The sequence below is a fragment of the Lynx rufus genome, unplaced genomic scaffold, assembly GCF_022079265.1.
Source record: "Lynx rufus isolate CCGP_SWC_20201006 ecotype Redwood Valley unplaced genomic scaffold, mLynRuf1.p SCAF_13, whole genome shotgun sequence".
In the NCBI taxonomy this organism is placed as follows: Eukaryota; Metazoa; Chordata; class Mammalia; order Carnivora; family Felidae; genus Lynx; species Lynx rufus.
In genome coordinates, this window is record NW_025814827.1 from 2,184,479 (window position 1) to 2,208,035 (window position 23,557).

The window sequence follows — 23,557 nt, forward strand, 5'->3', positions numbered from 1 at the left end:
TCCCTCTACAGAAGGCTGCTTGGAGGTCAAAGTTGTGAAGAGGTTAAGGGCGGGAAGGTCCTTGGGTGGGTTGGAAAATGAAGGAAGGAGGGCAGGGAGGAGGGAGGGGAAAATTCCACAGAAAGTCCCAAATCTGACCTAATTTTGACCTAGGGCCAGAGGGTGCTCTGCCCTGAACGGAGAGCTTTTGCTGCCCTTTCCCCACTGCGCTGGCCATTCCTTACCCCCCTCTCACTGCCACAAGCTCCCTGGGCCCCTGGCCTGGCCAAAGCCTCCCTTGAGGCCCCGAACTACCAGCCCTCCCTCCACCGAGTCCCCCTTGCCCTCCTTCCCATTGATTCCTGCTCATACTGACTGGGACACCGCTGAGGGCGCCGCTGGGGAGGACCTCCTTGGTTTCCAGCATGGAAGCCACCCCCGGCCTGGACACCCAGGACTCTTTGGGGAAGGACACAATTTCTGAGTCCCCTCCCACCTCTCCTGGACCAGGGCTTTCCTGGGGGCAAAGCTGGAGCATGCCTCCCTGGGGAGAGGAACAATTAGGTTGTGTGGGGCATGGCCTCCTATCCCTTCCTCGGGCAACCCTCAGTCTGAAATCACAGAGCACAGCCAAACCCTAGCAGGACTCCACCCATTTGAGAGATGAGGAGAGTGAGGTCTGGGAGGGGTGTGAGTCTGGCTGGGGCCCATGGCCACCTCTAGCTCCCCAGCCAGCACCTGCCACCAGCACAGTCCTCCCCCAAATTTTAGAGGTTTTGTGCCCAACATAACCTTATAATCCAATAGCTCCCAGGGAAACTTAGGGTTCCATCCTCCCCCCACACTCAATCCCTGCAGGATCCAAACAAAAAAGCCATGCTTTTGTTATCTTAATTGCAAAAGGTTTATCAAGAAAACAAGAAAGAAAAAAGATTCAAGCAGCAGGAGCCAGGAGTGGCCATGACCTCCCAAGGGGGGGCCAGCAGTGGCACCTATCAGTTCCCCCAACCCACAGCTGGCCCATGCCCAGGCCTAGGGGGAAGGAGTAGCCCCCTGGAGGATGTAAACATGGGTGGGAGAGAGCACAACCTGGCCAGGGAGGGAGCTGGGGCTGACATCACAGTGAGGCTGGCCGTGGGCGTGCGGGCCCAGGGCTTCTGGGGCAGTGGGCAAGCCAGCCCGTCTTTTTCCCCTTGGCCTTCCCTCTGTGCCACAGGAAGGGTTCCGGGAGTCACTGGGTCTGAGGACCCTGGAAGCCTGGGGCCCGAGCCTGCTCGGAATGTGGAGAGCTATTGCTGGTGAACTCAAATATCTGGTAACTTCTGGGTGTCCTTTCCAGGAAGGTGCCACCAACGTCCTGGGGTCAGTGGCCTGTCTCAGCACCTTGAGCCCAGGGTAAAGATGCTGCATGGTCCCCTAGCCAAGGGGTAATGGAGGCTCAGCAGGTGGAGGGGAGACAGGAGGGAGTTGGCCCGCAGCTCCTCCAGAGGGGACAAGGTGAGGCAGGGACAGGGACACAGGAGCAAGAAGATCCCTCCCCTCCATCACACAGTCCAGAATCTCAACCGAGGGGGCACGAAATTTACTTGGGAAAAGTAAAGGTGGGAGGAGGGGGTGTTTTCATTCCTCCACACCCTTGCCCATGCTATTCCTCTCTTCTGAATGTCTTCCCCCCCACCCCATCTCTCATCTACTGTCCCCATTTACTGTCTGGCAGGTCTTTGTCATTCTCCAAAACACTACTCAAATGTCACCTACTCTATGGAGCCTTTCCTGACCAACAGAATGAGTGGTTCTTTCTTTAAGCTCCCAGGAACCCCTTATTTACCATCAATCATTCTGCATTGCCCTCATCTGTTTCTGTGTCTGACCCTACCTCTACTGGGGACTCCCTGAGGGCAGGCATGTCGCAGTCCCGGGTGCCCAGCATCTGACCCGGAGCTGCAGCAGGCCCTGGTGCCTGCTGAATGAACGAGGGGGTGGTAGCCAGGTGAGTGAGTACTGTAGGTTCTAGGGGAGGCTAAGACTGTGGCCCGGCCTCAAGCAACTGACCAGCAGCCCAGACCTCAGCCCAGAAGCTTCCTGACCCCACTCTCACCCCTTCTGTGCCCCTACCTCTAAGGGCTGGGAGACTTCCCCGGGGGTACCCAGGACTCCTCCAAAGCCCACCCCATCCCCTCCCAGCCACTGCTGGTGTGGGGAGGTCAAGAGAGCGGAGTGCGCTGCGGCGACCAGGCCCGGGGGCAGGGTGGGGGCCAGGTACACATGATCAGAGGTTGTCATACATGCGCAGCGTCTTCTCCAGCTGCTGGCCTACCCGCTGGTAGAAGAGGATCTGCTGGCGCAGGTAGTTCTGCATCATGTGCTTGAAGTCGAGCTCACGGCGCTGGTGGAAGTGGTTCATTTCAGCCTGCAGGGCGAAGCCCACCACGCGGCAGCGCCTACGAATGCCATCTGCCTCGTCCTGTGCCATGCGGCCCTCGTCACTCATGCGTTGGCTCTCCTTCACCTTGGCGAAGGCGCCTGGCACGGGCACAGTGGAGGAGGACAAGGGAAGTTAGGGCTCTGGTCTCCCCCATTTGCTCCCTACACCCTCCGTGAGCCCCCTCATGAGCGCTATCCACCCTCCACCTGGTGTCTCCACCAGGACAAACCCTCCCCAAACCCTCACCTCCATCCAGCTCAACTCCCCTCCAAACCTGGAGCACTGCCAACAGCCCACAACACCCAGACTGTCACAGCCCTGCTGGCTGTACATTGTTCCAGGACAGGGCTGTCTTTATCCAACAGAAGCATCGTCTCTCACACTGGCTCCTGATCAGCTCAGACATCACCTCCTCCAGGAAGCCTTCCCCCCACCACATTAGGTACTTCCCAGCATTCCCAGGGCTTTCATCTGCCCCGCTCTTACCACCCTGTGGCTGCTCCGCCTGCCTTCCTCTGGTCTGTGAGCTCAATGTCTCCGGCACCCAGGACAAAGCCTAGCCCACGGAGGAGCTCACTTGGTACATGTCTGCTGAGCTGATTCAACCTGTTCCTCACTGAACTACTATAAGGGGCTCCCACCTCAGGCCCAGACTCTGAGAGGTTCTCTGTGGTACCTGAAGAGCAGCCAAGCTGGGCACTCAAAGCTCCAGAACCTCCCCCCCACCCCCGGCCCCCACTGCTTACAGATCAAAGCCCATGCCTATTCTCCTAGCTGTGAGGCCCTCTGGGAATTGGCCCCATGTTCATCAAACTCACCCTGCTCTTTCCTCCCTTTGCACCTCCGCCTGCTAGATCTCTACACACAATTTAAGGCTCCCCAACAGGCTCAGGCGCCACCTCCACACCAGAGCCTCCCCCAGTACCGAGGCAGAATGCCTCTGGACCCCTCTCCAGGCTTCTCCCCACCCCCATCACACTATTGATTCTAAAACAGCACCTCACAGGCCACCTGGAGTTTTCTTTTGTGTGCGTCTCCCCACAAACGGGCCCAGCCCCTCCCCACACCAGCCTAAAGGGACCAGAGGAAGCCCTAGTCATAACCAGGTGACAGATGGGGGACGGGGGATGAACCTGGGCAGGGGATCCAATTTAGAAGATCTGAATGAATCAGCAAGCAGTTGGTGAATGAATTTCAGCTCTGAATTAACAGGCACTTGACTAATTGTGCATCAAAGGCAGTGGGGACAGGTGCCGGGAGGAGGAGGCAGTTCGCCTGTGCCTGGCACGAACTCCTCGCGGGGCTGCAGGGAATCCACTGTGCGCAGAAGAGTAAGGCTGTGGGCAGGGTTGGCACGGAGGAGAGAACACCCCCGGGCACTTCAAAAGCATCCAGGGCACACCAACAGCATGCCGGGGGCCTTGAAGATGTACTCTTTTTACTCTCACTCAAGATGTCCGATGCATTCAAGATCCCTTTTTTTGGTCATTCACTGTATGTCAGGCCCAGGGCTCTACATGTTGGAAATAACTCCAGAAGGATTTAGAAGGAGTCATTAACAAGCAGTTATGCAAGTAGTTGCATATTAGTTAGCAAGTGCACGGCTAACTGGCTAATAATGGCATCTGGGGTAGACAGTCGCAAGTCTGGAGAATCTCCAGGGCCGCTCACACAGCACTCAGAAGAACTCTGCAGTCACCAGTTCCCAACCCACTCAGTCCTTCTGCCACCTTCCTTGAGCCACCTCCCGCCTCCTGTTCCAGCCCCGCTGGCCAGACCTGGGCAGCAGAAGAGGGCTCAGCCCAAGGCCCAGGATGAGGACCCGATAAGAGACTTCAGAGCTAAAGAGGCCCTAGATGCCAGCTGCCCACCCTCCACCCCCACCCCTACCCCACTACTGTACAGAGGAAACCGAGGCCCTGACAGGAGGACTTGCCTAGGGGCTCCCAGCCTCCTTCATGCCCCTCACACGGGGGATGCCTGGCCCAGACATACCCCTCCTCAGTGGATACTGCTTCTACTGCAGAGGGTTCATACCCAGCCACCCCATTTGTGTGGGGCCCCCAGACAACGACAAGGATCCTACCTGAAAAGGAGACACTAACTAGCCTGGATTCCACCTGCCTAAAAAAATCTCAGTGCACTAAGGGTGGACCTGTATTCAAGAGGGCTTTTCTGGCCTTGGAGGAAAGAAAGGCTCCTTTTGTTGATGAGGAGACAGAGGCCCAAATAATAGAAACAAATCTACTGCAACTGCTAGGTATCCACAGACAGGCAGGGAGCCAAAGATGGGGGACAAAAGCTGCCTGGGGGGGGGGGGGCAGAGGTCCCACCCTGCTCTCTGTCACCTCTCCACCCTGTGACTCAGATCTGGGGCCGGGACCAGCTAACACTAACGTACCCCAGAGACAGGCTGGGAGTCAGGGCTCAGGCCTGTCTAGCATCCCTGCTACATTCCATGTAGGACTCAACCTGAGAGTTGAGGACCCAGGGGAGCCTCCTGCCCTGGCAGGTGTCCTATAGGCCGGATCCTATGAACCAGGAAAGGAGGCTGAAGCTTCAGAGCCCCAGGGTCCCAGACATATTTCCTAAGATCCTACCTTAATCCATCTCGTCCCCACCTCTCGGAGGTAATTACCCGGCCCCCACCCAGGTCAGGGACAAGAGGTCTGAGTCCTAGTCTCAGCTGTGTCACCTCCAGCAAGCCACTGCTCTTGCTGGGCTGGAGGTTTCTCAGGTGTCAAAAGGGACAGGCCAGACCAGATCTGATGCTGCTGACAACTGCCCTTGGTGGTATAGTACTCTTGGAAAAATGGGATAATGGTGCCTGCCCTATAGCATAGTTGAGGTTTAACTTGAACTCGTCTGTATAAAGCACTTAGGATGGCACCTGACAGAATAAGAGCTCAAGAGGATATTTATGCGCAAGCGTGTGCGGACTGCTTCTCAGTGACAGCGACAACCAGCTGGTGGGGGCTTGTAGCAATATGATTCTCTTTATTTATGGAAGCCTAGGAGGGGAGGGAGAGAGAGGGTTAGGTGATGGCCCAGAACACAGAGTTCGGACCCACTCTTCCCCCAGACAAGCACTTGGTCCTGCAGGGGACATTCTACCTTGGCCAACCTGTGAGTCCCATGGTCCCTCCACGTACATTCTGCAGCCCTGGGCCTGCTTCCGGCCCAGCAAGGATGCCAGCTGAGTTAGCAGTGCTAAAGCACCCAAGCCCCCCTTGTCCTTCCCCTTCTGGCTCATGCACATATCCCTGGGAGAGCTCCTTACCCCATCTGTCAGGCACAGAGGAAACAGCCTGGGCTGTGCAGTCAGACACCCCTGGGCCCCAATTCCTGCTCTGCATATCATCCCACCTTATTGTAACCTCCTGGCTTGTGCTGAGCCTTAGGACATAGCCCTACCCTGGCTGGCTCTCAGGTAGGGGCCCTGGACGGTCACTGTTTCCCCTTATCCCAGGGTAACTATTACTAGGGCCCCCTTCATCCCCAAAACTTCCCTGGCTTAGATGGTTAATTATACGGTTACTCCTCTTAGGAGACTCCTGGACTGAGCTCCAGGGCCCGGGCCAGTGGGCAGACAGACTGGTGGGCTTCATCTCAGTGCCAATCAGGCCCCATGACCCATTTTACTAAGGTGGACACTGAGGGGAGAAAACGCTCTCACGGTCATCTCAGAGGCAACATTTGTCCAAATCCTGGTCTCCTGATCCCACCTGAGCCTCCCATCAGCTTCCTTCCATGGCCTCTGCCACACTCTTGCCATCTTTCAGATGTCCAGACAGACTAGGTAGAATTCTAGGGACCCAAGGCCCAACTTTCCTGCTCCTTTCTCTGAGAAAGGGTTCCACCCACACTGCCAGCATGGAACCCCTCCTCCCCCCATCAGGCTGTGGTCCCCCAAACCTGCCCAATTCTGTCTCAGCCAGATTCCAAGCCTCTCTCCCTAACTTGCCCGACCACAGGCCTAGGAGTAGCAATGCAAAGCCCAGAAGAAGGAAGAGTAAGCCCAATGGGCTTGGTCTATTGAGGAGGAGTCCTCAGGGTGAGAGAAGATGGGTTAGCCTCTGCCTAAGGTTGAATGCACCAGCCCAGAGGCCTGTTGGGCCCACACTCTCAGAAAGACCTCAGGTAGAAGCACTCTCAGCTCTGTCTCCCTGCCCCAGAATCAGAAAAGCCCATCCAGCTTTACTTCTTCCTGCTTCAGTATAAGCCTGGGAACTCTGGCTGGGTATGGGATTGCCTTCCTCCCCCCCAGCTCTGCCCAGGGCGAGGTCCCCAGCAACTGCACAGGGGCAGCTGTTTAATCACTGTGCCCCTGCTTTCCCCTGCCACTGCCCACACAGAAACATGCCATCCGAGGAGCTGGCTGAACCAGCTTTCCCAGGCCGTAGCACAGCAGCGAGAGTGGCTCCACTTCCGCCCAGGGAAACACTTGCCCCACTGGGCCCCAGCCTGCCAGCCACGTCCCAGCCCTAGAGCTCAGACTCAGCTCTAAGGCATCACTCTGTTTTCCACCAGACCCTCCCCAGAAGTCTCCTGTCTTCACCCCCTTGGAGGCCTGAGAGCTCACTAGATCTACCCTCCCTTGTTTTCTAGATCAGGAACCTAAGGCCCAGAGAGGGGAAGGCACTTCCCAGGAACACACAGCAGATGGAGGACACAGTCCCCACATGTCTCCTGAAGCTGATAGAAGAGGGGAGGAGGATAGGAATGTAGAGGTGAGGAAAAAGGGCAGAGATGGAAAGCAGGAAAAGAAAGTGAGAAGAGAAAGGAGCCCAGGAGCTGGATAAGTTCTAGAAGTCAATCTCCCGGGAAAGTAGAGCAGGGCTGGCTTACTCCCGACTCTCCTGGATACTGAGGCAGAGCTTAGTGTTTGCTGTCCCCCAGGCTCAGTCCAGAGGTCTGCCTCCTGGCCCCACCCAGAGGAAAACTCAGCACCAAGCCAGGCCTGACCTCAGGGCCTAGGGGCCAGGGAGCCAGCCCCACGCCCTGCAGACGTTCTTCCTGAGTTACCAAGCAGCCCCGGGGAGGACCACACCTCTCTCCTGACATCTGCCCTGCCTGTGGTCCCCAGGACTCAGCCACCTGCCAGGTCAGCCCCTAACTCACTGCTCAGGCAAGAGAATCCAGGCTCAGGAAGGAAGAGTTGGAGGGGCCATGTGGGTAGTGCCCTGGACCCCTGTTCCTCCCCTAGACCAGCCCGGGTGCCCCTAGGTGACCCGAGATGAGTCACTTCCCTGGCAGTTCCTTGACAGCCCAACATTAACAGACAGAGGCCCATCCTGTCCCTCCCCCACAGAGGGGGGCCATGAGAACTGAAAACACAGCTGGGCTTGGGAATTGGCCAACAGGGACGTGTCCTTGGGGAGGCGAAGGAGGAAGGGACAGTCTCAGCTGAGCCAGGGACTCCCTGTGCAACCACTCTTCTAGGACACCAGCTTCTTCATCTGCAAAGCGGGGACAGGGGGCCTCCCGCACACAGACAGGGAGCTCACAGATAGGGCATGCAGCAGGGAGACCAGGCTCTGAAGCCGCAAGGGCAGGGAGTGGAACTTGTGAGGAGCGGGAAGGCAGGCCCCACTCTGTGCTCTTGTTATCTGTGTCTGTGGCCCCCGTAAGCCTGTGTGCTCCTCAAGGGCAAGGCCTGGGCCTCGGTCATCTCCGCGTTCCCAGACTCAGCCTGATACCTTGACGGGCTCGGCACATAAATGGATAGATGAGCAAATGAGACAGAAACAGAAAAAATGAAGGCACGATCAAACAAATGGACAACAAAAGGTAAACAGCGAGCTTCATGAGGTCAGCAACCAGAGCTGACCAGGAACAATAATATCTCCTTACACCTAGCCACACAGCAGATGCTTGACGCACTGTTGAATGAATGAATGAATGAGACAGAAAGACTAGATGGGCTGCTCCATTCCTCTAGGCCATCCTCATATACCCAGTGCCCAGCAGAGCGCAGACTTAGCAAGGGTCTCTTGCCCACTCTGGCTCTTACCTTTCTGCAGGTGGATGATGTCAGGGAAGTTGGAGAGCAGGCCCTGGTAGAGAGAGAGCGTGTCGAGCATCTGGAAGAGGTCGTTCTTGGGCTGCTCAGCAAACATCTCACCCACAGCTTCATAGGTACGGCCCGTGTGAGAAATAGCACTGTTGAGGGCCTCGGAGCTAAAGGGGGGGTCCAACTGGAAGGCATGACTGATGGCCTGGAAGGCATTGCCCAGCTTCTGGAATTCCTTGCGGAAGCCCCCCACGTGCTTGCGCACCAGCTCTGATGCTACGGTGCTGAGCTGCAGGACACTGTCGTCCATCTTCTTGCTGAAGGCCTTGAAGGTGTCCACACGATCCTCCACATCCTGCAGGTCCTGGTGCTCCGTGGGGATCTGGAAGGTGAGCAGGAAGCTGGCACCCACCATCTCATCCTTCTCTGCCCTGCGTTTGCCCATCTTCCACTGCTTGTCATCCAGGCAGCTGAGGAAATGCTGGAAGCCCTCATACTGGGACAGCACGGGGTGGCTTGTCATGTGGTCCATCCAGAGGATGAGCCGACGCTTCCGCTTCTCAATAAAGTCCTCCTCGAAGCGGCCTGTGGCCTGCTTCTCTGGCAGGTGGGGAACGGAGATGACAGTGAACTTGTGCAGCAGGCGGTTATAGAGCCAGTCGAAGTGTTTGTAGCGCCGGTAGACTGGTGAGCCAGCGTGGGTAGGTGTGAGCTTGTAAGAGATGTAGCTTTTGATGCCCTTGAATTTGGTCTGTTTGGTGGGGTCCTCCACTGAACAGGCAAACGGGTGAGGGTTGGCCTTCCACTGGGGGCCACGAGGGCCCATTTCAATGGAGTATGTCTCGGCGATCTTGGCCATCATGGGCACATCACCCAGGATAAAGGCCTCCACCCCAGAGCGCACGAAGCACGAGAAACGGTTGAGGTTACGCCCCACCACACTGCCACGCTTGGCAGATGCCAGGCTGTCCTGTCGCTCCAGGGGTGGCTTGGGCCGGTAGGCCATGTGCTGGCTGGGGTAGGCACCAGGGTAGGAGAGGTTGAGAGGGGGGTGCCCGTTGGTGCCCAGCCCACCGGCCCGAGGCTCCTCCACCACTGTGCATCCGTCGTCCCAGTCATCCCAGTCATCATCATCGTCTTCCTCGAAGCTGCCCTGGTGCGAGAGGAAGCCACCACCACCACCACTCCTGGAAGGACTGGCCACACTGGAGCTGTCATACAAGCTCACCTGGGTGCCCAGAGAGCCTGGGCTGCTGGAATAGTCGGCATGGTTGGAGCTGGCACCAGAACGGATGATCTCTACATAAGAGGCAGGGAAGAGCCCTGTCTCACCACGGCTGTTCTGGCCCTGCAGCCAGCCATCCAGCGAGGTCTCACTGAAGATGACCAGGTCCTCATCCTGCTGGATGCTGATTTCCTCTTTGTTCTCGCTGCGGAAGTCATAGAGGGCTCGGCCTTTCAGTGCCATGGCTGGACCCGTGGTAGAGAAAGAAGAGGAGAGGGTCCTGCCCGGAACTGAGAATGCACGGGCAGCTCAAGGCCTGTCACAGCAACTCAGTCCGTCAGCAACCTAAGCTGGGGTCTCAGCACCCACAGATGCTGTCCAGCCTCCCACTATCCAAAACAATGCCCATTGCCCATTAACTGCCCTATTAGTATTAGGTCTCCCAGCACACTCCTGTGATCAGGGAGGGATCATGTCCATAATCCTCCTCTCTTCCCTTGGCAACCCCAGATCGGGGAGTCTCTCCTTCCTCCCACTCCCAGAAGAAAAGTCAAGTGACTCGGAGAAATCAGCTCTGAGAGGGCAAGAATTCGCTTGACACTTTCCACTGGAACAATGTTCTAAAATAGAAGAGAATCTCTCAGAAACCACCGTTCCAGAAACCCTGGGCAGCTCTGGCTCCCAACTCCTTCTGGCTCCTCAGGCCTTGGGAGGCTCTCACATTCCTCTGTAGATCTGCTCCTTCCTCCTTCCTCCTCCTCCTCCTGGGCCACTGGGTTTTCAAAAATCCAGAAAATCCAAGAGGGGCATGGAGAAAAGCAGCAGCCTCTTGAATCTAGTCCAAGGGTGGATGTGTCCGGCTTCACAACGAGCCAGGCCGGGGAAAACAAGGACTGAGGCTTACACAACAGGCCGCCAACTCGTCGACCCCGGCGGCCTGGCCTGGTCTGGCCCGGCTCTGGCCCTGGCCCCCGGCCCCAGACCCAGTCCCCAGCCCCCAGCCCCCAGCCGGTTCAGGAGCCTTCTCCCCGCCTCTCAAGTGGCCGGCCCCCACCCTAGGGAAGGAGGGGGCGCGACGAGGCGCTCTGGCGACTTCTGGCCACTAGCTGAGTGGCCTCTTTTGTTTGCCTATTTCCTCAGCAGTTTCTGAGCCTGAAGCTGACCCTGATCTGAGTCCACGGACCTCGTCCAAAGGTAATCCCCGCGGTACCCGGTCCCGGTGCGCAGGTCGTACAGACCCCCAACCCTGGCGTGCACGCACACACTCAACAGGAGTTTGGGGAGTGCGCTGCGGCGAGCAGATGGTGCGCCCGGCCGGCTCGCCGTCCGTCCTCCGCTCTGCCCCGCGGGCTCCGGCCGGTGGGCGGCGGGCTGAGCCCCCAGCCCGCCTCCGCGTCCAACACTCGCAGTCCCTCTGCGCCGCCAGCGAGAAGCTAGCTCCAAAACAACAGAAAAAGGGATTCCGGGAGGTGGCGTCCGGAGAAAGGAGGGAATAGCCGAGGGGGGGGGGGGGTGTGAGGGGTGGGGAGAGGGAGGGAAGGAGGAAAAGCAGGCTGGGGAATTGGGCAAACTCCACAGCACTTCCGTGCGTCCTGGCTGGGCAGGGACGGCCCGGCTCCGCCCTCCCGCGGCCTGGGGCTCGGGCGCCGGGGCCCCCGCCTACTCCTCGCTTCTTTCCCTCTGGCGCTCGCCCGCACTCGCCCGCTCCCAGATCCGGCTGTGGGAGGGTGACAGCGACCAGCGCTCTAGGGGGCCGCGATCCCCCAAGACCCCCGCCCGCCCGCCCTCGCTGGGAAACACCTAGCGCCCGAAGGGCTCGAGCTCCGCTCCGCGCCGCCGCCGCCGCCGCAGCCGCCGCAGCCGCCGCCGCCGCCGCCTAGCCTTCTGGGCTCGGTCACCCTCTTGCCTTTTCCGTGACGCAACTGGAGGAAAACTCCGAAAGTTTGCGAAGTGCGGGCTTGCGAGGAGGGCGCCAGAGCCGACACCCAGGGTTGGGGGTTAAGGAAGAGGGCTAGGAGGGAGACCCGCCGCCGACGCCTCCTCCCACTCCGCTGCCTCCCCCACCCCCACTCCGGCGAGGCTGGGCGACACTGGGCCTTGGCACAGCCTAGGGATTGTTCTCCGGAGGGGGACCCAGAGTGGGCCCCGGAGTCGGCCCCGGAGTCAGCGGCGTCCTCTGGGAAGAAGCCTTAGAGGCCTGGGGTACTGGCCGCTACAGGTCCTACTACGTTAGCCAGACAGGGCTGACATGGGAGACTTCCTTCAAAGGGAAAAACAAGACCCTACACATGTAGCAACAGGGAACAAGTTTAGGCAAGACCCAGTTCCGTGATGCTTTACGCAGACTGGATTTTTTCCTATAGGCCATCAGCAGCAAGGAGAGAGGGGTGGTCCGCGGAGGCTTCCAGGAAGAGGCAAGGGGGATTTGACCCTTGGTTAGCCCATCCAGAACACTTTGGGCACTAACAGGCACTGTCCTGGGCACTGGGGATTACAACACAAGGAGGCAGTAGGTTGTGTCCCCCCTCTAGGGTTTACAGTCCACCCTCTTGTCCTTAATTTGTCTATTCTGTGTCTGTCTCATTTATTAAATCATGCATCCAAGAAAACATTAACTGAGTAATCAGTTCTGTATCAGGCCTCCTGGATACAAAGTCAAATAAGACATTGTCCTTACATTCCAGAAGCTCAGATATGTTGGGACAAGTAAACAGATAACTCCCCTACCCAGTGGGACAAGTACCCTGCAATGTGCATAGGAGGGCAACTACCCCAGCCTGGGTGGAGCAAGGATCAAGGAAGGCTTCCTGGAGGAGGAGGACCTAAGATGAGACAAAGGCTTCAGCCCCTACTCCTCTTCCTGGCTGTGCCCTGGAAACTTGCCTACCCCTTCTAGCTAGACCTTCCATTCTGTCTTCCTACTTGTTGCAGATTAATTGGCATAAGGTGGAGCTGTTAAATGTGGCACCTTTGGCTATTTTGAGGGGTGAGATTTGCAGGCCTCTGGCTCCAAAACCCAATTTCATTGGTGCAGTGAGTAGATCCAATTCCCTATGCAGGGCTGGCATATGACCTGAATAAAGGCTTATGTACAAACCCCAGAAGGGCAGGTATTAATTTTTTTTTTAATTTTTATTTGTAATTAAAGTTTGGTTGACATACAATATATTAGTTTCAGATGTACAACAAAGTGGTTTGACAATTATATACATAACCAAACGCTCACCTCAGTAAGTATAGTTACCAGCACAGAAATACAACTGTCAGGTAGACCTGAATTTTTGCATCAATAGATCAAGGCAATTTGGGCCACTCCTCACAAAGCCCAGTTACCAGAAAGGTTAGCTCAGTGAATCTAGAAACCCCTTGAAGAGGGGATGGTGTAACAAGTTTTTCAGCCAAGAAACATTGAGATATTGTCCCCCCGCAATAGGGCCAGCCTTGAGCTTAAGGATTCAGGTTATCCTGTCTCTCCTACAACCAGAGCTGAAGTATGTTTCCCCCAGCTGCTTTTGGGATACTGCTTCTCTGTGATCTCTCTTGGGTTCAGATAGCCTCTCTTCAAGCTGGGCCTAAAAACAGCAACTACTTCATTAGTGCCAGACACCGTTGTAAACATTTCACCTTTATTAGCTCCCTTAATACAATCAGTGGGATGTCTGCTCATCCACCTAGGATCCTAGTCTTTAGTTGGTTCCCAAACACCTCAGTCACACATTCACAGACCAACCATCTTGGATTTACTCCCACACCTGTTTTGGGTGGGTTTTTCTAACTCTCAGGGACCACCCTTATTTCCAGGTTCTTGGGGGAAACTCTCTTGATGCTCACAGAGATTTCCATCCAGTATAGGTATCTTCCATTCCCTTCCTTCCAGTGACCTTCAAGCCTAGGGTAATGCAGACCCCTAGTTACTAGTCTCAGGAAACTGCACTTTGTGGTTTCCCTACACCCTGCCTACTCCCTTACGACAAAGTCCCTTTATTCAGTTCTCACATTATTCTAATTGGAGTGTGTTCTCTCTTTCCTGCCGGGACCCTGATTCAAGCTCGGCAAACAGCATCCATTCCCCCTCCAAGCACCCAACGTTCCCCTTTTAGGAAAAGAGTCAATAAGAGAGAGCTGCAGCCAGTGGCTTCCAGGTTGAGCTGGTGGCAGCAGGAGTACACTGGACCACACAGTGGCAAAGCAGACAAGAGATGACAAGAGCCTGACAGTGCAAGGGTGCTGGGCTAGGGAGAAGTAAATCTGGGAGTTCATGGAGGTAGAATAGACTGGCATGGCCTCCAACAAGCTGTGAGTATTGAGGAAAGAGTCAACCCACATCTTCAAAAAATAGATTCTCAATTCTACTTCCCCCACCAGCTACTGCCCCATTTCTCTTTGCATGCCTGAGCAAAGTTCCTCAAAATAGCTATCTGTACTAACTGCCTATAATTTCTCTCCTCCCTTTCTCCTCTTAAACTCCTCTAGGCAGTCTTTCACCCTCACACTCCACTGAAACTATTCTTGTCAAGGTCAAAGTCATCAATGACCTAATAGTTATTCTCAGTTCCCCTCTAACTCAACCTTTCAATAGCATTGGACCAGGTTGATCACTCCTTCCCTCTGGATATACTTTCTTCACTTGCATTATGGAGACCATACTCTCCATGTTTTCCTTCTACCTCACCGGTTTATCCTCTCTCCAACAATTCTCTTACTTACTTATTTATTTTTTATTTAGAGAGCAGAGGAGGGGCAGACAGAGAGAGAGAGACAGAATCCTAAGCAGGCTCCACACTGTCAGCACAGGGCCCAACGTGGGGCTCAAACTCACAAACTCCAAGACCTGAGCCGAAATCAAGAGTCAGATGCTCAACTGCCTGAGCCACCCAGGCGCCCCTCCAATAATTCTTAAAACTAGAGTGACTACAGAAAGCGTTCCTCTTGTCTTTTCTATCATCTTCATTTCTTTGATGACCTTGCCCTGGCTTGATACACCATCTATCTGCCAAAAACACCTCGATTTTTTAATCTCCAACCTAGGCCTTTCTCTAGAATTCCAGACTCAAATGTCTTTCTCCTTGACATCCCTGGGATGTCTAACAGACACCTCCAACCCAACATGTCCCAAGCAATATTGGATATTGCCCCCCAAACCTGTTCTACTTGGCAGCCTTCCCCATCTCAAGTAATGAGTAGTTTCTTCCACTTTCTCAGGCCAAAATTGGAGCCATCCTTGACTCTCCACATCCTGGGTCTCCTCTCACATCAACATCTCACTGCTGCTCTCCTGGTCTCAACCACCATCTTTCTCACCCAGATCACTGCAACAGTGTCCAACCAATCTCTGTTTCCACCTCTGCCTCCTGACAGTCTATTATCAACATGGCAGTCAGAGTGATCCATTTAAAATATGTTAGATGTCAATCCTCTGCTCAAAACCATTCAGTGTCCTCATCTCACAAACATAAAAAGCAAAGTCCTTACTTAGGCAAAGGCCTATGAACCTGTTATCTGAACCCCCTTTCCTCCCCTCCCTAGCCCATTCTGCTCCAGCCAGGATGGCTTTGTTACTCCTCTTCCGACATGTCAGGTACATGCCTGTCTCAAGGCATTTGCACTGTTTCCTCTTTCTGACATACTCTTCCACAGATATCCACATGGCTAAATCCCTATAAAATATCACCTTCTCAGTAAGACCTATCCTGACATGCCCTATTTAAAATTACAGCTCTTCCTCACCCCAAGCTCTCCTACAGCCTGCTCAATTTTGTTTCATAGCGCTTATCACTTGCTAAAACATATAGTTTATTTTTTATTTTGTTTATTGTCTGGGAGAAGGAAGTTAACCAAGAGTCCTACTGCAGACATGCTGAGCAAGAATTGAGGATGGAAGTGAATGAGGCTTAGGGGAATATGAAGGGTGGGGACACACTACAAACTGGGAGAAGATATTTGTTCCATATATAACTGGCTAAGGATTAATATCCATAACGCATAAAGAACATCTTCAAATCAATTAGAAAAAAAAACAATCTGTATTTGTTTTCTATTGCAGTTGTAACAATTTACAACAAACTTAGTGGCTTAAAGCAACACAAACTTATGGCTTTACAGAAATCCAAACTGGATCTCACTGGATCTCAAGCGTCAGCAGCGCCATGTTCCTTCATGAGGCTCTAAGGAAAAATTCGTTTCCTTGCCTTTTCCAGCTTCTAGAGGCTGCCCACAGTCCCCTGATCTTGGCTCCCTTTCATCTTTAAAACCCGCTATCACTTCACTCAGACTTCTGCTTTCATCATCCCATCTCTGCCTCTTCAGTCTTCCTCTTTCACTTATAAGGACCCTTATGACAACATGGGACCCATCCAGATAATTGAGTATATTCTCACCATCTCAAAATCATTAATTTAATCACATCTGCAAAATCAGTGTGTATACACATTACCTGGGGATCTTGTTAAATGCAGATTTTGATTCTGTAGGTCAGGAATGAGACTGCATGTCCAACAAGCTCTTTGCTAGTCCACTGGCTACACTCTGAGTAAGAAGGTTCTCAATGTATTTAGAGATGCATGTATAATGATAAAACTACTTTTTCTTTTTAAACAAAAAGCAAAAATAAACACAGAATTCAGAATAAATACCATTACCTCTGGCTGGAGGAGTGGCTGGAATAGGTAGATGAAATAGTCCTGATGATGTTTTCTTAAACCGGCTATTGGGTTCATAAGTATTCATTATAGTTTGTAACTTACACGTGTTACATATATTATTTTCCACATGTCAAGTATTAAAAGGACAATGAAAACTATACAAAAATAAAATAATCAACGAAGAAGCTAGGTGGCGTCAAAGGCCTGGGCAAATAAAGAGGTTAGTCCTGCAGCGCTACACTCAACTGTACCTTACAGATATAACTAGCCATAACAGCGTTAAATTTATTAAACTCAGTACTGGGTGACCAGTACTGAGGGTGACGGAAGTCCACCCTATCAGGCTTATTCGTTTGAGCTCAACTAAGGAGTTGGTTTTGTACTTAATATCCGAATTTCTCAGACTTGCTGGGTTTTTTGAACCACCCGACATCCCTACTAACAATACATATTTCAAAGAGGCTCCCGTATAGATCCCGATCAGTGCGTTTAAAGAAGCGGCCCGGAAATCAGTATTTTATAGGTTCGCCTGCATTCAGCCCCACTTGACAGGGAGGATCCACCCGCCCTCCTGGGGGCTACCTCGCGGTAGCGAGCGACCGCAATTACCCAGCCGGTCTCCCATCCGCCGGATCCGGAAAACTTCCCACCAGGTGGGAGGAACCCGACGATGAATTAGCACGGTAAACCCCATCAAACAGGCGCAGCAGTCACCCGTCTTCCCCAGGACTGGCTTCCTCAGCTTCTATGGGCAGACACTCCCGAGAGTCCCTAAGAGCATCGGCCTGAATGAGAAGAAATGATTACCGCACTAGGGGATATATTTCTGGTAACTTAAGACCTCGTGGAAATTTAAAACAAAAAACAAAACCAAAAACACCTCGCTGTGTCGCCCCCGGCCCGCTGCCCCACCTCCGGCCTTTCTTCGGTACTTCTCCCACTCGGCTTCAGCCAACGAGAAAAGAAGAAACGCGAGATAGATGCATGGGGCGTGGCTACACTCTGACCAATGGAAATCAAGGGCGTGGCCTAGAGCCTTTCTTTCATTGGCCCAGGGCCCCCAGGGCGGCCTGCACTTCGGGATCCCAAGCGGAAGCCGCGCGGCCGCTGTCTGTGCTTTTAGCTTCGGGTCTTGCGGCAGCGGGAGCCGCCATTATGGTGCGGAAGCTTAAGTTCCACGAGCAGAAGCTGCTGAAGCAGGTGGACTTCCTGAACTGGGAGGTCACTGACCACAACCTACACGAGCTGCGCGTATTGCGGCGTTATCGGCTGCAGCGGCGGGAGGACTACACGCGCTACAACCAGCTGAGCCGGGCTGTGCGTGAGTTGGCGCGGCGCCTGCGCGACCTACCCGAGCGCGACCCGTTTCGCGTGCGCGCCTCGGCCGCGCTGCTGGACAAGTTGTATGCTCTCGGCCTGGTGCCCACGCGCGGCTCACTCGAGCTCTGCGACTTCGTCACGGCCTCGTCCTTCTGCCGCCGCCGACTGCCCACCGTGCTCTTGAAGCTGCGCATGGCGCAGCACCTCCAGGCCGCCGTGGCCTTCGTGGAACAGGGCCACGTGCGCGTGGGCCCCGACGTGGTCACTGACCCCGCCTTCCTTGTCACACGCAGCATGGAGGACTTTGTCACCTGGGTAGACTCGTCCAAGATCAAGCGGCACGTGCTGGAGTACAATGAGGAGCGCGATGACTTCGATCTGGAGGCCTAGCCGATTGTCCCTGCCTTTCGAAGATGGGAAAGCTGAGACCTGATGCTTGAGATTCTGTGAGGGCGCTTGCCCCAAGAGTGTATCGGCCAAGTCGTTGGTTCTTAAGAACTTTGTCCCTCAGCAGCAGGTCACGCACAGAGCCAAAGGGTACGGCCGTTTTCCATAAACTTTTCTTGGTCCTTGGACTATTGATAATTACATTACTGATTTAAGAGACAATGGGAAGCGGTTTTGTGCGGCACTGCGGAATTGTTAGATTATGTACCTGAAACATTGTAGTGCGAAGGAACTTTGAGCCCCTCCCCTCCCCCTAGCTTTCCCTTTATTATCTTGTAGCAGGACAGTTTGGTTAAACCTGTTTAATTCGAGTACTTGCTCTTGTTTTGTGATTAAGCTATGTACAGACGATGGAGAGTCTGGTCTCAAGTTTTCATAAAATGGGTGAGCTTAGTATTCAGGGACCCACCCGTGCCTAAAGGGATGCTTTCCTAATGCCAATAAATGGCCCAACTTTTGTAAGAGCAAATTTTTGTCTGTTTTTCTCACGTAGGTTCACATCTGGGCTCCTTGGCTCAAGAACCCAGTAGAAAAGAACTGGGTCAGCAGCGACCTGCCTGTGGTGAGGCCTGCCACAGGGGCGCATGTGGAGGTTGCAGGATGTTGTACAGGGCTGGGCAAATTTGTCAGTTTACCAATCCCTTCCTGGGAATGAGTGTTTTGGCAGAGATCTTCCCCACAGGACTTCCTGTTGATATTCCAGCCCCAGGAAATACCATATTAGAGGGCTGAAGTGTTTGCTGTTAGCTTGCCTAAGGAAATAATCACCCTGTAGCTTGGCCATCTAGCGGTTAGAAGAGGCCCAGGAGGTTTCCTGGAAACATGGTCTTCGTGGTAGGGAATTGGAGAGTAGGGAGACTACCTCTTTTTACCCAAGACTTGCACGAGGAGAATAAATAGACTGCCAAGACCAATGGATTGGCTTTTATGTATGCCTTCTCCATTTCCCCAGGTGAAAGGCAGCATTTGGTAGAGAAACAAAGGGCAGGTTGACACTAGCAAACGCCTCTAGTATGTGTCAGGCACAGCTGTAAGTGCATTACATGTTTTAATCCGTGTAATACTCCCAACAGTGCTATGAAGCGGGGAATCCAATTATCCTCTACTTTTCAGATGAGGAAACTGAGGCAGAGATGGGTCAAACTGCCCAAGACTGCATAGCCAGTAAGTGGCAGAGCTGGCACCATGCTCCCTTTAAAAGACTGTCAATGTTGGCACAGCCAGCCCTTGGGACAGGTAGGGGTTTAGAGAGAATCCCTGAATTTGAGTTTCCAAGCCAGCAGAGAAAGAGCAGCACCAGGCAATGTGATTGGTCCCCAGCAAGGTGCTGTATAAAGGTTTGAGCAAGGAGCAAGCGCTCAGCTTAACACTCACTGAGGCCCTACCTCAGTGGCTACCATTTGTTCCTCCCAACAACCCTGCAAGGTAGGTCATGTTATCCCTGCCTTTTCAGCTTCAGAAAGAATTGTAAAGGCTGGGGTTCAATTCCAGAGTTGACTCTAAAGGCCATGTTCTTTTTGGTGCCATTCCTTTAGAAATGGAAGGAGGGGGGCACCCAGGTGGCTCAGTCAGTTGAGCAATTGACTCTTGATTTCAGCTTGGGTCATGCATCGGGCTCCATGCTGAGTGTGAAACCTGCTTGAGAGTCTATTTCTCCCTCTGCCTTTCTGCCTCTCTTTTCTTCTAATTTTTTTTTTTTTACATTTATTTGTTTTTGAGAAACAGAGTGAGACAAAGTGTGAGAAGGGAAGGGGCAGAGAGAGAAGGAGACACAGAATCCGAAGCAGTCTCCAGGCTCTGAGCAAGCAGTCAGCACAGAGCCTGATACGGGACTCGAACCCACGAACTGTGAGATCATGACTTGAGCCGAAGTCGGACGCTCGACCACTGAGCCACTCAGGCGCCCCTCTTTTTTCTTTTTAATTCTTTTTTAAGCATTTATTTATTTTTGAGAGACAGAGCATGAGCAGGGGAGGGGCAGAGAGAGAGGGAGACAGAATCTGAAGCAGGCTCCAGGCTCTGAGCTGTCAGCACAGAGCCCGATGTGGGGCTCAAACTCAAGAATCATGACCTGAGCTGAAGTCAGACACTTAACCAACTGAGCCACCCAGGCGCCCCTCTCGCTCTCTTTTTAAAAAAAAAAAAAAAAGAGAGAGAGAAATCCTACTCCTCAGCACTGAGCTCTGGTGGCTGGGCACAATCTCAGCCCATTTGAGAAATGTCCTTAGGGCTCCCAGGATTGGGGATTTCATGGAGAGTTTGGTGCTCTAAAAGCCACCACTGACTCCTACCAGACTGCACAGGACAAGGAAACAGATGTGCCCTTTGGAGTAGTTAGATCCCGCACCTGTAGCCCAAATGGATACAACTTCAAAGTTCTCTTGGAGGAAATTGGGTTTAGGAATTTAGGAGTAAAATACAAGATTCTTTAGAAAAGTCTTTCATTCTTTGCAGGGAAGACATGAAAGAAATAACCTGTAACCAGAAAATTTGGGCTTAAAAAAAAAACAAAAAACAACAACAACAAAAAAACCTATGCCAGATTTAGAAAGCAAGTTCTGGAGCCAGACTGCCTAGTCTGAATGGTGGCTTCTATGCTTAACTAGCCATGTAACATTGGTTATTTTACTTAGCCTTCCTGTGCTTCCATTTTCTGTATTGCAAATAAGTAGTAATATGGGATAGGTGAAAAGAATGGGGAATTATTGCTGAACAGGTACAGAGTTTCTGTTTGGGGTAATGAAAAAATTTTGGAAATAGTGGTGATGGTGAATACAACATGGTAAATGTAACTAACACCATGGAGTTATACACTTAAAAATGTTTAAAATGGCAAATATTTTTAATATATATATTTTTTTGAGAGAACATGAGCAGAGGAGGGGTAGAAAGAGGGGTGGACAGAGGATCCAAAGCAGGCTCCATGATGAAGGCAGAGAAAAAATGGCAAATTTTATGTTACAGTTTACCACAATATTTTTTAAGTTTTATTTATTTATTTAAGTAATCTCTACACCCAGCATGGAGCTCAAACTCACAACCCTGAGATCAAGAGTCACATGCTCTTCCAAATGAGCCAGCCAGGCGCCCCCTCAATTTTTAAAAAGTGAAAAAAAAAATGGGAATGGTTAATAATAATACATTAAAAATTATGGAGGGGGGGCGCCTGGCTGGCTCAGTCTGTAGAACAGGCAACTTGATGTCAGGGTCGTGAGTTAGAGCCCCACATAGCTGTGGAGCCTACTTAAAAAAAAAAAAGAAGTTAATGGAGCACCTGCATGGCTCAGTCAGTTAAGCGTCTGACTCTTGATTTTGGCTCGGGTCATGATCTTACAGTTTCATGAGTTCAAGCTCTGAGTCAGTCTCGGTGCTGACACTGAAGAACCTGCTTGACAGTCTCTCTCTCTCTCTCTCTCTCTCTCTTTCTCTCTCTGCCCCTTCCCCGCTCAGCTCCCCCACTGTCTCTCTTAAAATAAATTAATAAACTTTTTCAAAAGTTTTAAAAAATTATGGAGAGAATTAAATGGTTTAATTCCTACAAAGTGCTTAAAGGAGCGCCTTGCATGGGTTAAAACCCAAAGCTTAGAAGAAGGCAAAAAAAAAAAAAAAAAGACCTTAAAATTCAGCCCCTCCTTTCTTTCCCTCCCCAGGTCACAAAAGAAACTTGCAGGAATGGCAGGGAGCTAGACTTGTTACAAAAAAGCCTAATGGATGAAAAAAAATGTATATACACACAGTGGGCAGGAGGGCAAATTGATACACCCTCTCAGATAACTTTACAATATGTATCAAGAACCTTAGAAACATACATTATATACCTTCTGACCTAGAAATGTCATTTTCAAGAATTTAGCATAAGTAAATTATGGGTCTTTGCAAAAAAAATAGCTACGGGGATCTTCATCGTAGTATTTATAATACAGAATAATAGCGAAAAATTGAAAATGTGTCCTAAGGAGACTGGTTAAGTTATTGGATATCCTCAGGGTGCCTGGGTGGCTCAGTTGGTTGAGCATCCAACTTGGGCTCAGGTCATGATCTCATGGCTCATGAGTTCCAGCCCCTCATTGGGCTCTCTGCTGTGAGCTCAGAGCCCGTTCTGGATCCTCTAGGCCTCCCTCCCCCACTTGCGCACACACCCTCTCTCTGGCTCTCAAAAATAAATAAAACATTTTAAAAATAGTATTGGAAAAAAAAAATTGGAAAAAAAAATAGTATTGGATATCCTTATGATGAAACACAACCATTAAAAATTATGGTAGCAAGGTAGCCCATCCCTTCCACATCTGGAGTGGGCCCAAGGTGCTGCTGGTCACACTTTGAGAAGCACAAGCCTTGTGCCTAGTCCAGTGCTTGGCACAGAGCCAGCACCACCACAAACGCTCCAGATCATCTACCAACAACTGAGAGGGTGGGAGGCTGACTGGCTGCAGGCAAGAGTGGGCAAAAAGAAAGAGAAGCAGGGGCCTAGCCCTGCTGATGACTTAGAAGTGTGACTTGAGGCACGTCCTCTTGTGCTGGGCCTCACTCCCTCTCCTCTCTTTAATAGCAGAAGGCTGAACCACACTCTGCTCTGAAAGTTTTTGCTGTGGAGGAGAGGATATAAAAGAGTGCAGTCAACACTTAAAAAGAGGCAGCAAAGAAATTAGGGGTGCTTTGCCTGGCCCAGCAATCCTCAGTCCTGACCCAGGATGAAAGCTGGATGAACGTTAGGACAGATCTTGGTCTTAGCATCTGAGAATGGGCCCCACTGTCAGTCCCCAGGGAAGTTTCCAGAGGATATCCTCCTCCCCACCAGCCCCCACCACCATCCAGGGCTGGGACTCTTCCTAGCATGGGGAGGGGGCAATGTAGAGGTGAACCAAGTCACCCATTCAGCTCACCGGCTGAAAATCAGGAGCAAAATGAGATCCCTTAAAATACAGAGCAGGCAATGTCTGGTGGGCTAAAGATTAGGAACTTTGGATTCAGGAAGACCTGGATTAAAATCATGGGCATGCACTTTGGTCTGCAAGAAAGAGACCATCTTGGGCTCACCTAATTAGAAGTTGATTTATTTTATTTATTTGTTTGTTTATTTATTTATTTATTTATTTTTAATGTTTACTTTTGAGAGAGATAGAGACACACACAGAGTGCGAGTGGGGGAGGGGTAGAGAGAGAGGAAGACACAGAATCTGAAGCAAGCTGGAGGTTCCTAGCTGACAGCACAGAGCCCGACGCGGGGCTCGAACTCATGAACCGCTAGATCATGACCTGAGCTGAAGTCCAGCACTTAGTCGACTAAGTCACCCAGGCACCCCAAAGTCAACTTACTCATGATATGTCAGTCAGTTAAGGGAAAGGTGATCTTAAAACAAGAGGTTAAGCACTAATAAAACAAGATTTTTGATGATTTACCTTACATGGATGATCTCACTTAACTATAACCACCTTGGAGGTAGTTACTATTATTAGCCACATTTTACAGAGGGGGAAACTGAAGCATATGGAGGTGAAATAACTCA

General features: G+C 52.2%; 2 protein-coding genes across 2 annotated transcripts; one reads left to right on the top strand and one right to left on the bottom strand.

Moving 5' to 3' along the window:
* Window positions 1-237: 237 nt before the first annotated feature.
* On the bottom strand, window positions 238-10,592 carry SNX33 (sorting nexin 33). Its single transcript, XM_047074752.1, has 2 exons — window positions 8,418-10,592; window positions 238-2,502 (listed from the first exon to the last, which is right to left on the bottom strand). The coding sequence occupies exons 1-2, from the start codon at window positions 9,883-9,885 to the stop codon at window positions 2,249-2,251; spliced, it is 1,722 nt and encodes a 573-aa protein (XP_046930708.1). The 5' UTR covers window positions 9,886-10,592; the 3' UTR covers window positions 238-2,248.
* A 6,792-nt stretch (window positions 10,593-17,384) lies between these two features.
* On the top strand, window positions 17,385-18,519 carry IMP3 (IMP U3 small nucleolar ribonucleoprotein 3). Its single transcript, XM_047074407.1, has one exon. It carries the CDS (start codon window positions 17,439-17,441, stop codon window positions 17,991-17,993), a length of 555 nt encoding a protein of 184 aa, XP_046930363.1. The 5' UTR covers window positions 17,385-17,438; the 3' UTR covers window positions 17,994-18,519.
* The last annotated feature ends 5,038 nt before the right edge of the window (window positions 18,520-23,557 follow it).